Below are 16,059 nucleotides of genomic sequence, written 5' to 3'. Positions count from 1 at the left end.
CAGGCTGTTTGGGGGGGCACAGCCTTCACTACCCAGCCCTCCATACAGTTTTGCAATGCCGATGTGGCTCTCGGGCCAAAAAGTTTGCCCACCCCTGAGTTAGAGTGATATTAAGGTACCTTATTCAAGTACAGTTTATTCCCTTTCTCATAAGTAGTAATAGGCATCCTTCAGTCTCGAGTAGGGTGACCAGAGGTCCTGATTTTATAGGGACAGTCCTGATTTTTGGGTCTTTTTCTTATATAGGTTCCTATTACTCCCCACCCCCAGTCCCAATTTTTCACATTTGCTATCTGGTCACCCTAATCTCTAGAGCCCATGGGTATGCGTCCTGAGAGGTAAAGAATTTACTCCGTTGATTTTAAGGCAGATGCGAACGAAAGAGACAATCTCTGCCACATCCGTCACATTTAGAGGTGATGTTCCAACCCTTCGGGCTCTGCCTTCTGCCAGCTCTTTTCTCCTCTGTTACACTGGACTGCTTCCTCTCGTAACTCCCCGAACCTTTTAAAAACTCTTGTTTCCAAAGGCTGCTGGCTTGAGAGCGATGTAGAACTGCATGCCCACGGGAGTGTGTGAGTGATTTAATGCTGCAGAGGGTATAGTTAGTGGTCCCATTTACGGTTTGGACAAGGCCTTGCTAACCACAACCCAGGCCCAGGGGGTGTCCCAGGACACTCAAGCATCAACATTAACAAGTGAAGTGGCCATGTCCTTCAAAAGCATAAGCCCTGCCCGTGCCTGGTCAATAGAAGGGCGGCCAAGCTGCGGGTGACAGCAGCTGGAGCCCATCTCGGCAGTGTCACACACACACAGACACACACGCGCCGCAGGTACAGGATTCGGAGTCACTCCGATTTGCTAGGCGAGACTCGGGCTCCCCGGGAGCGGCCGCGTCGGGCTTAGCCTCAATCCACGGGGGCCCCGATCCTGCAGGCTGCCCCGCGGGCAGGGCCTGGCTTGGGGGGGATGCCAGGCGGGTAGAGGCCCGGGTGAGGGGCGGCTCCACCTCGGGCCTGTCCGGCCTCCTCGCCGCCCCTCCCCGGGGCTGGTTTCCGGTGAGCGGAGCCAGCCGGGCAGGGCTCCGCCCTCCGGTTCCCGAGCGGCGCCGGCTGCGGCAGGGAGCCCAGCGGGAGCGGCACCATCCAGCTCCAGGTGGAGAGCCGGGGGAGGGTTTGGGGGCGTCCCGCTGCCCCGGGGGCTGCTCGGTGCTTCGCCCCCCCCCCCCGGGGGGCCTGCTGGGGGGCTGCTCGGTGCTCCCTTCCCCCGGGGGCCTGCTGCTGTGGGGGGGCTGCTCGGTGTTCCCCCCCGGGGGCCTGCTGCTGTGGGGGGGGGCTGCTCGGTGCTACCCCCCGGGGGCCTGCTGCTGTGGGGGGGGGGCTGCTCGGTGCTCCCCCCCGGGGGCCTGCTGCTGGGGGTGGGGGGGCTGCTCGGTGTTCCCCCCCGGGGGCCTGCTGCTGGGGTGGGGGGGCTGCTCGGTGTTCCCCCCCGGGGGCCTGCTGCTGTGGGGGGGGGCTGCTCGGTGTTCCCCCCCGGGGGCCTGCTGCTGTGGGGGGGGGGCTGCTCGGTGCTCCCCCCCGGGGGCCTGCTGCTGGGGAGGAGGCTGCTCGGTGCTCCCCCCCCGGGGGCCTGCTGCTGGGGAGGAGGCTGCTCGGTGCTCCCTCCCGGGGGCCTGCTGCTGGGGGGAGGGGGGGCTGCTCGGTGCACCCCCAGGCTGGTGCCTGCTTGGGGGGGGGGCTGCTCGGTGCATCTCCGGGGCTGGTGCCTGTTGGGGGGGGGCTGCTCGGTGCACCCCCAGGCTGGTGTTTGCTGGGGGGGCTGCTCGGTGCTCCCCCCGGGGCCTGCTGCTGGGGGGAGCTGCTTGGTGCACCCCTGGGCTGGTACCTGCTGCTGGGGGTGGGACTGCTCGGTGCACCCCTTCCCGGGGCTGGTGCCTGCTGCTGTGGGGAGGCTGCTTGGTGTGTACCCCCCCGGAGTTGGTGTCTGCTGGGAGAGGGCTGCTCGGTGTACCCTGGTGCCTGTCTCCCGGGATGGGCGGGAGGCACAGGGTGGCTGATTTGGGGCATTGCTTCGCGCCTCTTTCACTGGGTGCTGCCTGTTGCACGGGCTGGCTGGGTGCTGCTCTCCCACCTTCGCTCCTCCCCGGCTGCAGGCTGGATGCACGCACAGGCTCAATACCTTCCCTTCCCCGGGCCCCTTACTGGAAGTGTGTGTGTGTGTAAGAGGAACTGGCTCAACTTGGGGGTCTGGCACTTGGTATCTCCCTCTCAGAGATTGGGGAGGATGTTATTGAACTTGTATTGGCTATTGTATATTTGTAGGGTCTCTGCAGAGCATTAACCCCCATAGCTAGTCCCCCCTTCAGAGGCGAAGCTGGAGAATCCTCTTCCATTTTCCCTGTCCCACACTGGCATGGACCTGCCCTGGTGTCAAAGAAAGGGCTGTAAGTGGCCTTCCAGGTCATTGTTCCTCCAGCTCTAGGGGGAGGAGGGGTTAAAGCAGTTTGAGGGTCTAAACCTTGACTCAGTTAAAGCATCAACTAGTGTGACAGGCTACTTGAATTTCCTCCACCTCTGGGTTTGTGGCGGTTGAGAGGAAATACTATTTTTGCACACACTAGCTTCCCATTACTTTCCTGGATGTCAAATTTGTCCTAAAGGCAGCCGGGTTCTATGAATGTCTAAGGCACTTGGCACCTTGCAAAACTGCCCATTGGTGCCGTAGCTCAGGACATGTAACCTGTACTCTGTGAAAGGCTCCATGAATTTATATTCCCTAGGCATTTATCTGCCTGAAAAGACTCACTGAGTTTGCATGGCGCCCTGCTACCCACATTTTCCACTTTTGATATCTTGAATTTAGCAACGGGTAACTTCAGAATTCTATTCCTTGTGTCTTGTCTGGTTACAGAGTCCCAAACCCCTCTGTGCTGAAAGACCGGCCTCATTTTTAAGAGCAGCATTTAATTTTGCCTCACAGTTAACTAATATGCTTGTTACAGAATGTCGCCGTTCAACTGCAAGCAGTTGCAATCTACATTTTGTCATTCATTCGTGAGCATGAGTTACTGTAATCACAAATTATGATTGTAGGAGCAAATTCCAGGCTCAGAATTGAATGTCCCTCAAAATGTAGTTGTATTGATCCATTGGAGACTTGTAACTATAGAAAAGGGAGCTGTAGTTAGAGAGTTCATCTCCGATGTAGAGAGTAGGGAGTGGTTTTGTGTTTGAAGATCTCTGAGGAGGAAAAGGGTGCTCGTACTAACGCTGACTGTTGGTTTTCTGAAGACCCTTAGATAACCATGGTAATGAATTCTGTAGGAAAGGCGAAGATTGCCTAACTGAAAGCTTGTCAGCAATAGGAGTACGACTCGGAGAGGCTGGGGAAGGCAATGTTTAAAGCTATAGATTGGGCTGTGTGCACAGTTTGAACAGCTACAGGTGTATGATTAAAAATGTACTGACAATTCTGCTTATTGAATAGTCTCAAGGTCCGTGATTTTGTATGTGAGATCTTCTATGCAAAATGTATTTAATTCTTCCCTGTAGCCAGAAAATCTAGAGCAGTTCTCCTTGAATAGCTAGGTAAGGCTGACTGCATCATAGGAATATTGCTAATAGCTTTAGTGGTTTACAGATGCATTTATTTTAAGACCAGAAGGGACCATTATATCATGTAGTCTGACCTTCTGTGTAGCATAGGCCACAGGATTTCCTCCAGTATCAGAGGGGTAGCCGTGTTAGTCTGAATCTGTAAAAAGCAACAGAGGGTCCTGTGGCACCTTTGAGACTAACAGAAGTACTGGGAGCATAAGCTTTCGTGGGTAAGAACCTCACTTCTTCAGATGCAAGGAGAAGTGAGGTTCTTACCCACGAAAGCTTATGCTCCCAGTACTTCTGTTAGTCTCAAAGGTGCCACAGGACCCTCTGTTGCTTTTTAGGATTTCCTCCAGTTACTCCTGTATTGAGCCTAATAACTTGTTTGTCCATTAAAGTGTATCTTCTAGAAATGCATCCACTCTTGAGCTGAAGACTGGATATATGTATAATCTACTCCTTGAAAAAAAACAAACGTGTAGTGTTAATAAAGCATAACCAGACTGATGCATTCAGAAACTTAGATGCCATATTGCGATTCCTTGTAATGTTTCAGAGATTTTATATATTGCCATTCAACTGGCTGATGCATTCCCACTTTGTGCAAGGAAACCATTAGTATTTTCCAACGCCCCTATTTTTTAAAAGTTTATTATTTATAATCTCAAAAAATGTAGGCAGTTTTGTAAAACAAGTTCTTCCTACAGTCCAGATACCATATAGTCTATATATAGTTTCCTGATTTGGACACTCAGGATTCCTTGGGACTCGGTGAAAGGCAACACACCCATTTCACATTGAATTTGAGTTGGCAATGCTTAATAACCCCTCGTGACTAATGATTCATTTTTCAGACAATTCAGAGACTGTACGAATTAATCTCAGTGCAAGTTTGCCCTGCCTGGGAAAAAGATGCATGGTCCAAGACAAAAACTGAAAGTGTATTAATTTGACAGAATATTGACCAATAGATATGTTACATTACTGTCTTTCCTTCTTAACTGCAGGACTAGTTGGCTGCCATGCTAATGTTGCTTGTGTTTGGAGTGCTGCTTCAAGAAATCCTAGCTAATGCCCAAGATGAAAATCTTACTGAAATCAAAAACATTCAAGAAGTGCCATTATATAGCTACAAAAGTATCAATGTACCAGAAGAGCATATTCCATACTTTCTGCACAACAATCGGCATATTGCCACAGTCTGTAAGCAGGACTCTCATTGCCCATATAAAGTAGGTATTTCTATGTTTACTCAAATGTAATTTTGGGGTTGCTTATTCTTAGAATCATAGAAGTTAAAGATGGTAATAAGTTGGTCTATTTGTCAGTGTGTTGGTCATCTCTGGGGTTAGAACAGCTCTTCCTTAAAACTACTAAGCAGTGCTCGTTCTTGACTCCCATACTGTCACAAGAATGGGGAGGGGGGAAGGGATTTGATATATAAAGAGTTTTTTGTTAATTACCGTGATGGTCTGTATTCACCCCTTGCACACTATTATAATAATCTTTATATGCATCCGAAGAAGTGGGCTGTAGTCCACGAAAGCTTATGCTCTAATAAATTTGTTAGTCTCTAAGGTGCCACAAGTACTCCTGTTCTTCTTTTTGCGGATACAGACTAACACGGCTGTTACTCTGAAACCTGTCATAATAATCTTTGTACAACTATGCCTTGTGAGGTATCATTTGAAAACTCATAACTCGCTGGTCAATATTGTCCTGAGAAAATGTGTGTGGCAACATTGTATGTAAAGTTATAGGATTCCACAGTATGGTGTTACTAAGACCGGTTCCAAATCTGGGAAGCAGCCAAACCAGTTTCTCAGAGACAAAAAGACAAGATGACACCTCAGCCCAGATGTCAGCAAGGTCAAATGAGCCATCACCTGCTTAAGTGGCTATTCATTGGCAGGAAAAGGGACATGGGCGAGAAATCTACCTCTTAAAAAGAAACAGCTTGGGGTTCCCATCCTCACAGACGTTGTGTCTCCTGAACTTCAGCTGGAGATGCTTCTCGAAGAAGGGAAAGAACTATGTGAAGGGAGGGCAGATGCCCCAAATCATTCCCCCCTTTCTCTGCCCATGGAATCTGTGACACCTGAAGAACAAAGGAAGCAACATTGGATTGGGGGAGGGATCCTGTCTGAAAGTTCAGCCAGTAGGACTGCTTTGAATTCATTCTAGTTAGGTATTAGTTGCGTTTTACATTTATTTTCCTTGTAACTAATTCTGACTTTTATGCCTCATTAGTTATGTTCACTTAAAATATATCCTTTTGTGGTTAATAAACTTGTTTTTATCTAAACCAGTGTGTTTGAATTGAAGTGTTTGGGAAACCTCATTTGGGATAACCAGATTTGTGCATATCGTTTTCTGTTCATAAAATGATGGACTATATATGAGCTTGTGTTACCCAGAAGAGAGCTGGGCAATACAAGATGTACGTTTCTGGGGAAAGTCTGGGATTGGGAGTTTGCTAGTGTAGCTCTGCAGTGTAATTCAGGAGTGGCTGGCTACAGTACTCACAGTATAACTGGGAGTAACTTACAGGCTGTGTGTGAGCAGGAGTGGTAGCTCTCCGAGCGATGCAGTATTAAAGGCACTTTAGCTTAGAGAGCAGAGGTGACACAGCTGTTTATCAGTCCAGATTGTACCCTGGGTATGTCACAGTGGCGCAGCAAGCAGGGTGTGTGCATAGCTCTTTATTTCAAATGAGGTTTACACTTTAAGCACTGGTATAGCGATTTTAAGTGAGTCTCAGGTCTGGCTGGGAACAGTCAAAGAAAGTTAGTTTGTTATTTTCTGTTCGCTTATTTCGGGTAATTGAAATAGAAACAATCAAGCATAAAAATGAGCATCACTGAAACAACTGCAAAGCTACAATTAGCCAAATTGGAGGCAGAAGAAAGGGAGCAAGGCAGCGAATACCAGAAATGGCAGGCAGAAATGAGACTGGAAGCTGCCCACAGGCGAGCCATGGAGTTGAGACTACAAGAAACTGAAGCCCATAAAAGAGCCGTGGAGCTAAAAGACAAAGAAGCTGAAGAAGAAGAAGGAGAGGAAATATAATCGGGACCTGATAGAAAAACATGGAAAGATCCCAGAGTTACCAACATCTCTCTCCACTCAAGGAGCCCTCAGCTTGGACAAGTTGTGTCCTGTGAGACTGCACTGAGGAATACCTTACCACTTTTCAAAAGCTATATGAGGTTCATATATTCCTGAGGACAAGAAAGTCTGATTACAAAACTGTGTGGTAAAGCTTTAAATGTATTTAATGAAATGCCAATTCGGGAAGCTTTGAAATATTTTGAATGTAAGAAAGCCGTTTTACAAACGTTTCAAGTCTGAAATTTAGAAATCTTAAAAAGTGCTGGCATGAATCCTAGTGAATATGCTTATAAGATGTCTGACCTCACAACAAAATGGGTAAAAGGGAAGAGGGCTGAGGAGTATGACTAACTGCTTGGTCTCTTTGCTCAGGAACATTCCTTGAATATGAACGAAAGATGTACGGAGTGGCATGTGGGATAAACCTTTAAAATCTGTTTTCGAAATGGCCTCTCTGGCTGATCCCTTTTGAGTCCAGATGTCCAGTGAGCACAAGCCACAGAAGGGGCAGAAACCCAGTGTAAAGGGGGAATCACTTTTTGCCCCTGGGAAAAAGGAGGGGGGTTGGGAGCCTAAGTACTCACCCCACCCCAAATCGTTCCCCTCCTAGAAATCCCTGTCACAATTACCATATAGCCAAAAGAGAAACCGGCTTGTTTACACTGAATAGCACGTTCAGACATGTGAAAGAAGCTCTGTATACTAAATACAGTTATTAGAAAGTTTCTAGACTTGCTACCAGGCTGGTGTGTAGTCTGCTTGTCACCTCCAAACTTATGTCAGGTGTATTGAAATTTCAAGTGCTAAAGCTTTAATCTTACAAGCACTATATACGTGTCCAACTCATGCATATAGTCCTATTGAAGTCCATGGGAATAATACTTGTGCATAAAAGTGTGTGTGTGTTTGCAAGACTGGGGCGCAAGATATAAACAGGTAATCTAAACAGTTCCTTGTGATAATTTGGTGTGAGAAAATGTAAAATTGAAAGCTTTTTATGCAAGACTGGTGTTAGCTAACTGTTATTTGGAATTCAGCTGAAATTTGCTGAAATATAACCTAATAATCCAACAGTTCTCAATGGGGATCTCCTGTGTTACAGAAATACTTGAAGAATCTAAAATCCTGCTGGGGCTATGAGCGATCCTGCAAGCCAGAATTCAGGTTTGGTTACCCGGTGTGTGATTATGTTGAAACGGGATGGTAAGTTTCCATTTTAAATGTATAGAAGTACAGCATGTCCCTAACATACCACACTGATGTTTATTTTGGATATTGAGTTAACTTAGTTGTTTCAAGGTATAGTGCAGTGTTTATTTCTTCATGGAGATGTGCATAACTTTGAACTTTTTCAGGAAAAAAAAGTGTTATTTGAAGTACTTCATGTCATGATATTTATGCAGACTGGCTAGTTCAGGGGTCGTCAACCTTTGGCATGCAGCCCATCACGGTAATCCGCTGGCGGGCCGCAAGACATTTTGTTTACATTGACAGTCCGCAGGCATGTCCCCCCATTCCCCCCCAGCAGCTCCTAGTGACCAAGGTTCGCCTTTCCCAGCCAACGGGAGCTGCGTAAACAAAACGTCTCACGGCCCGCCAGTGGATTACCATGATGGGCTGTGTGCCAAAGGTTGCGACCCCTGAGCTAGCTTGTTATAATACAGCCTTAAATTCAAGTACCTTTTTCATAGCTTAAAAAAAGAAAAGAGAACTTGATGTTTTTGTCTGTGTCCAGCTTTGGATTCCTGTTTTGAAACTGAATGGAGATGAAAACAATACACTGGCTGGCTCTTCTCTTCTGGTTTATGTATTAATAACTTCAGCTTGTGAGGGGAGAGAGCCTACTCTATAAGATGGTTGTCAGACTCCTTCTGTGGTTAGGGGAATGGTATTTTCAGTTATGGACCATGTTCTCCACCCACTCTCTATGATGCACAGTCTAAGGACAAAACCTGCAGTTTTGATATCTGTTGAAATTTGGCCTGAGGACGTTGTTTGTCCTTCTCATAGCCCCAGTGCTGGATCCATACAGCGGGGATCATTTTGCAGGATCTGTGCCGTCATAACTAATATACTTTCCATTTACTTTGTGTCCTTTTTGTGTATCTCTCATTTTTACTGTCTTATTTTTATTCTGTCTAGTCTGAGATTGTCTATTGTAGGAATTAAAAACATAAAATAACCTTCCATTAACCACCAATTGCATTGGTTACAAGAGGCATAGATATTGCTTTTTGTAGCTCTGCTTTCATAAATTGTTAGACTCAAAGGCCCTGTTGTGATCACCATAACGCAGGCCATAGAAACCCCCCAAAATAATTCCTTGAGCAGATCGTTTAGAAAAACATCCAATCTTGATTTAAAGATGGTCAGTGATGGAGAATCCACCATGACCTTTGGTAAATTGTGCCAATGGCTAATTACTGTCACCTTATTTCCAGTCTAATTTGCCTGGCTAGTTTTGAGATCTCTCAGAAGATGAGGATAAATAAAATTAATTTCTCAGGCATCCTCCTGCTGTTTGAATTAAAGAGCCACTTCAAAAAGCTAAAATGTATTAAATTAAGATCCTTGAATTTTTTTTTTATGCATCAGGGCCAATGACATTGAGACAGCTCAGCAGATATTCTGGAAACAAGCTGACTTTGGTTATGTTAAAGAGAGGCTGGATGAAATGAAAACCCACTGCAAGCCTATAGCAAAGGTAGGAGTTTTTATATACTTATAAGATAAACAATGCAGTCTTCATAAGTTTTTAAAAATAATGCCACTACATAACCCCATGGTACACCCACACCTGGAATACTGTGTGCAATTCTAGTCGCCCCAACTCAAAAAGATCTTTTAGAATTGGAAAAAGTACAGAGAAGGGCAATAAAAATGTTAGGGGTATGGAACAGCCTCTGTATGATAAGAGATTAAAAAGACTGAGATTGTTCAGCTTGGAAGAGAGATGACTAAGGCAGGGATAAGATAAAGGTCTATAAAATCATGAATAGGGTGGAGAAAGTGAATAGGGAAGTGTTATTTACCCCTTTACATAACACAAGAACCAGAGGTCACCTGATGAAATTAATAGGTAGCACATTTAAAACAAAAAAAGGGAAGTAATTCTTCACACAATGCAGAGTCAACCTGTGGAACTCATTGCCGGGGGATGTTGTGAAGGCCAAAAGTATAACTGGGTTAAAAAAAGAATTAGATAAGTTAATGGAAGATAGGTCCATTAATGGCTATTAGCCAAGAGGGTCAAGGACACATCTCCATGCCGTGGGTGTCCCTAAGCCTCTGACTGCCAGAAGTTGAGAGAGGAGGGTAACAAATGCATCACTCGTAATTGCCCTGTTCTGTTCGTTCCCTCTGAATCATCTGGCACCAGCCACTGTTGGAATACAGGATACTGGGCGAGATGGACTACTGGTGTGGCCATTCTTATGTTCTTCTGCTCCTAGTATTATTTTATTGTAATCAATCCCTATTTATTCTTTTTGCACAGGGTGATTCATCTCTGGCCTGCTCACAGTACCTCCAGCATTGTAGAGCGACAAACTTGTACATTGATTTAAGAACCACAAAGCGAAACCATGACAGGTCTGTGAATTGCTTATGTTCCAGCAATACCAGGAAACACCAGGGAAAGTACACTTCAAAATGCATATTTCACAAATCTCCCTCTCTGCAGTTATCTAGTGCATTCGTCATCATGGTACCTGGGTTTCAAAACCTATAGAACCAAAGACTAATTGTGCTAGGTTCTTCCCGCATTTACACTGGTGCAAACCAGACAGCTTACTGGTGAGACTTGGGACCTGATCCTGCAGAGACTTAAGCATGTGCTTTATGCATGGTGAGTAGTCCCCACTGAAGTCAGTGGGATGACTTGTAAAATAATGCAAGTCTTTGCAGGATCTGGACATTGAATATCAATCACAGGGGTAGATTTCAGGAAGGGAAGTTTTGGAGTGTTGCATTTACCATGTATGGCACCACCACTCATTGAAGTTCTCAAGGGAAGAAACTGTAGGACCACCCACTAGGGTGACCAGACGTATCGGGACCATCCCAATTTTTAGGTGTTTGTCCCGCATCCAGACTGATCTCTGGTTGGGACGCAATTTGTCCCGATATTTCACTCCGCCAGCAGTTTTTTGTTTTTTGCTCCGCCGGCGGACACGCCCCAACCCCCAAATTTCCCCCCCCCCACCCCCCCCCGTGTCCCAATATTTTCTTCCTCTCATCTGGTCTCCCTACCACCCACATCTGTTTTTTTTTCTCTTGGGAGCAATTTGATTTTGGGGAATATGTAGATCTCCTTTTTTTAAATAACAAATCTGACCATTGGCAAAAGCAATGTAACCAATTAAGCATGTTTAGAGTGCACATAATTTTAAAGGGATGCAGTTAACTTAAAATCTAGACAAATTTAAAAAAATGAGTTCAAGATAGTTTGTTGCTACACCTGCCCTGAGCCCCCGTAATATTTCTTGGGTTCACAATCACATTTTCCTATTTAAAAATGTATATATCTTTCTTGCCTCTATTGCTGTATGAAGTGCTTGGTCACACTTACTAGTAAGGCTACATTTATAAATAGTTTTTAAAAGGGTTAATTTATGATTAATATGTATTTTAATAAATCGATAGAATCCGACAGATCACTAGATTGCTTTTAACAGTTCCTTACAGCACCTACCGGCATGCTTATAACAAGATTACACATGCTACTCATGTCTGTAACATGCTTTTATCATCTGTTAGTCATTTCTTGGTAAACTGTTTAGTGTCACTTCTTTGTGTAATTACAGTAACACTTAATTTCAATCTCCTGTACTGAGCTCCATGTTGGTGCAGCAATCCACCTACGTGGCACTCACTACAGAATTGAGGACTAACTGATTGCACAAGAGGAAACTCGAACTGAATAGGCAGTGTCATTACATGCACAAATTAAAGACATTTAAAAAATTGAGAAAAATTTGGGGATCTTTTCTGTTAATCTTAGGTGTTACTTGTTATCATAGAAAACATTTCCACTCTGACTTTAAAAAATGACTTTAAAAAAAAGTTACTGATGTCCCTTTAACTAGCACAGACATTTAAACCTAATTAAAAGATGTAATGTTAGTAGTTGGAATATCTCCCTATTGATAATCAAGGTACAGTATTGCTATATTTTTGAATGTTATTTTGCATGGTTAATACTGTGCAATCTGAATTCTTGTAATAGTATGAAATGTATCAATTGGCTCAAGGATATTCTGTGTTGGAGGAATCACCAGTGTTTTTCTGTAGTCCGTGCTATCACGTCCTGGTAAATTTCCTGTGTACCTCAATACTGCTCTGTCTTGGGCTGGGCTCCTCTTGAACTGCTACGCTGGGGCCAGGTACTTTATGTTAATATGTTTTTATTCCTTTGCATCAGATTCAAGGAAGACTTTCTCCAGAAAGGAGAGATCGGAGGTCATTGTAACTTTGACAGTCAAGCCTTCTTGGCGGAAGGTCAGCGCAAGAGCCCTCTGCAGTCTTGGTATGATTTGGAATTGTAGCGGTGTCCAAGTTAGAGTTGGTTTTTACTCTTCTTTCTCTGTCTGCCTTTCTTTGGCACCAACAGTTCTCAGGGAGGCATTTCATACTGAGAAATACTGACTCTCGGAAATAAGAAATGAATACAAATTGAATCCCACACTCAAGTATGCATAGCAGAACCCGAAGTGGTCATACATTTGCTGCTGCTGTTTTCAACATTGACATGGGCAAAAGACTGTAAATGTCTCACAGTGTTAAGTTTGAGTAACTATTGATCCAACAAAAAGAAGAACAGGAGTACTTGTGGCACCTTAGAGACTAACAAATTTATTAGAGCATAAGCTTTCGTGGACTACAGCCCACTTCTTCGGATGCATATAGAATGGAACATATATATATGTTCTATATGCATCCGAAGAAGTGGGCTGTAGTCCACGAAAGCTTATGCTCTAATAAATTTGTTAGTCTCTAAGGTGCCACAAGTACTCCTGTTCTTCTTTTTGCGGATACAGACTAACACGGCTGCTACTCTGAAACCTATTGATCCAACAGTTAGTTGGAGAAAAGGATATTGTCCCGTCTTGACTCAAAAGCAGCACTGTCATTTTGTTCGGGATCCACTTGAAACAGTCTCTGACACAAACCAAAAATGTGAAAAAGTAATAACGGACTGAGCACGGTGCTGGGAGCCAGAAACCTGGCTTCTGATCTTTGCCTTGCCTTTGCCCAGCTGTGTGTCTGAGTACTGTCACTTAACCTGTCTGCACCTCCGCTATCCCGTCTGTAGAATGAGGCAGTAATGATAATTCTTTGTGTACAGTGGTTTGAGATTTAGGGATGAAAAGCACCATTTCCCGGGTCAGCCAGGTGCTTAAACTTTGAGCATCAGTGCTTTGCTGAATTGGGGCCTACTTGATGTCTGTGCTTTACACTCCTGTACCTGCAAAAGGGAGTTTGTGCTTGAAATTATGGGCTGGGCTCAGGGACTTTTGCAGGGCAGTGTTTTGTGAGGACACTCCATCCTTGAATGAGATAGTGTGGGATACTAAGTACTGCTGTCACATAGGGTTTGTCTGCACTGCAATTAAAAACCTGTGGCTGGCCAAATGGCCACCTTAATTGCGTGGTAGACATACCCACAGTTGCAGGTTAATCACTAGGGCAGGTGGAACTGGAGACATCAAGTAGGATCTAAGGATTCAGTTTCCCTCCTTGTCCGCTTCCATTTGTTCTTTCTCTGACCTCACCGGAGTTCCCTTGGGTTCCTCTCTCTGGCCATGTTTAACCTCATTGTCCCCACTGTGATCAGTAATCTCAATGCCATCTGAAACTCTGATCCATTTTCAAAAGATGGCTGTCAATATGCAGACTGGTGGTTACCAGCAAAATGAATCCTCCTAATTGGCTTCAGACTTAATCAACCTTGCACCTGCGGGCATTAATCTCGCCAAAGCATTGCGGTCTGTAGTGAAATGCCTTTTAAATGCAGATCAATAAGTTGGACAGAAATGCATTGAAATTAACTGCACCCTGGAAATATGGATGGAAGGAAAGACTCTTTTCACAGTTCTCTGCTGGGTTGATTTGTAGATCAAAGATGCTGCTTGCTCCTGAGATCAAAGGCAGAATTTTTAACCTTTTGAAGCTAATGACCTAAAACCCTTCAGTTACAATTAAAAATAATTTTCAATTGTCAAACCTTATCAAACTTTGGCAGCATTATTAGATGAAATTTACATGGTGAACTGTCACTAAACTCTGAATGTGTAATAGGTACTTGTATTCAGGCACATTATCTTAAAAACGCATTACATGTCATTGAATAATTTCAGGTTTGCCGAACTCCAGACATATACTCCACTAAGCTTCAGACCCATAGAAGATGGCAAATGTGACATTATTATTGAAAAGCCAACTTACTTCATGAAATTAGATGCAGGTAACAGATATTATTTTTCTGCTTCATACAGTGTGATAATGTAGTGTCCATTTACATTACGTTTTTAGGGTGTGTGTATGAAATTCACTCTGAACGTGTATGTGGTGTTTATAGATCTTTGAAGTAGAATGAGATTATAAGACTTTGTTTTCACTCCCTTTTCATAGTTCAACCAAATCTGTGAGATTGTGACAAAGTGCAAGTTTTGTCCTATTAATAGATGCTTAAAACAAACAAAAAAACAGAAAAGTTTCACACCACTTCCATTACACTTTGACTGATGACTATTTTCATATCTCACTTGCACATTATGGGAATAAACATAATTTATTACTGGCTATGTCACTTCAATAATTGCAGCTTCTGCATACATAGGTATGTAACGGTTATGGGGTGGTGGATGGAAGTCATGTACTTCAAGAAAAGAACCCAAGCAAATAACTTTTTATGTAGGTTTGTCACTTTAAAAGTAAAAAGACTTCTTTAAAAGCTATTTTTAAAGACTTTGAACTATGTGAAAATCAGCTGCAAAGTATATAATATCTTATCTACTTCATTATGGGAGAGCCCTAGTGATTGCTGTCCTGCACCATATCATACTTCATGAGAGGCTTGAAGTATCTTATGAAGGTCTTTCCATCGTGAATATTTTAGCATTTCTTCAATTTATTGATCTTAGCTTTAATGTTCTTCATTTTAGAGATTTAACATTAATAGGGGAGAATACTTAGTCTGGTATTTAGACAAATGGATTAGGCTTTTTTTAAAAAAAAAAAATAGGAGTGGGTAAAACACTGCTCAAGAGTCTGTTTGAAGCATGCTTTGGAGCAGGTGCTAAATGAATAACATCGCGAGAGTAGCATCTTATCCCAAGGTGAAGTTTATGTACCTTTTTTAAGAAGCCTGAAAACATTTTGTTGAAATCCTAATATTAGTGTTTGCTGTGTGCAGCTAGACATTGCAGTACCATTAATGTGGTAGTGGTTTTAGTATACAACAGGAAATCCCAATAGCAAGTGTAACTTCAAAGAAGTTTAATTTCTTATTGCTTTTGGCTGCCCTACCTATTCCTTGGTTAATTCATAGTTTTCTCATGTGATTCCATCCCTACTGGAGCTCTGCGTCGCTAAGGCGTATAATAAGTTCTCAGTCACATAAAGAGTAAAACTAATTTAAAACCCAGACCTTTTCTGTATTTAGTAATTTCCCTGTGAATAATAAACACGAATGTTTGCAAAAATGGGAATGAATAATGTAGTACTGCTTTATAGTAAAGAGCTTTTCTTTCTCCTGCCAGGTGTTAATATGTATCATCACTTCTGTGACTTTGTCAATCTTTATATCACTCAGCATATTAACAATTCGTTCAGCACAGATGTCAACATTGTCATGTGGGACACTGTAAGTAGGACTTCCTTTTAAAATCTTTGTAGCAGTTTATATCACGCAATGTATTGTGTTCACCCCATGCTTATCTTCTAACAAAGCAGCAATTCTGCCTTAGAATGAGCCTTTGCTTATTTATTAGACAAATCACTTGGTGAGACCTGCTAAATGACACATGTGAGTCTTTGCATCTTTAAAATAAGGAGTCCTAGGGCCTGAAAATCCCACCTGTTCTGCAGAGGCGTCTTGCCCGGCAGGGTGAATTCCACTGAGTGACACACGCCCTACCTGACTGCAGGAAGGAGTATCAGGCTCCAGCGCTGAAGGACTGTTTTGTTGAAAAACACCTCATGTGAGCATGGTGGAATTTTGACCAGGGTCGCCCAGAGGAATCAGGGGGCCTGGGGAAAAGCAATTTCGGGGGAGGGGACATAAAAAAAGGCGCCACCCGCTGCGGCACTTGTACTCACCAGGCGGCGCTCCGGGTCTTCGGCGGCG

At 44.0% G+C, this 16,059-nt stretch overlaps 1 protein-coding gene across 12 annotated transcripts in view; it reads left to right on the top strand.

Moving 5' to 3' along the window:
* The first annotated feature begins 781 nt into the window (after nt 1–781).
* The window catches only part of EOGT (EGF domain specific O-linked N-acetylglucosamine transferase), a 30,795-nt gene continuing 15,517 nt past the window's right edge, over nt 782–16,059 (top strand). For 9 of the 12 annotated variants that reach the window (XR_006174355.2, XR_006174356.2, XR_010588998.1 and 6 more), the window contains exons 1-8: nt 1,019–1,155; nt 4,607–4,831; nt 7,813–7,913; nt 9,306–9,414; nt 10,207–10,301; nt 12,133–12,237; nt 14,069–14,175; nt 15,473–15,576. Coding sequence is in view for 4 of the 12 variants with exons in the window: in XM_042849977.2 (XP_042705911.1) it covers nt 4,622–4,831; nt 7,813–7,913; nt 9,306–9,414; nt 10,207–10,301; nt 12,133–12,237; nt 14,069–14,175; nt 15,473–15,576 (831 nt within the window). In the remaining 8 variants the exon portion in view is untranslated. Of the gene's footprint in view, nt 834–1,018; nt 1,156–1,811; nt 2,444–4,606; nt 4,832–7,812; nt 7,914–9,305; nt 9,415–10,206; nt 10,302–12,132; nt 12,238–14,068; nt 14,176–15,472; nt 15,577–16,059 lie in introns of those variants that run through there. The other 3 variants (XR_010588997.1, XM_065550713.1, XM_065550712.1) reach the window with 3 other exon arrangements.

Source organism: Chrysemys picta, chromosome 7 (assembly GCF_011386835.1).
Source record: "Chrysemys picta bellii isolate R12L10 chromosome 7, ASM1138683v2, whole genome shotgun sequence".
NCBI lineage: Eukaryota > Metazoa > Chordata > Testudines > Emydidae > Chrysemys > Chrysemys picta.
The sequence above is the reverse complement of the archived record's forward strand: the minus strand, read 5'-3'. Positions and strand labels throughout refer to the sequence as shown.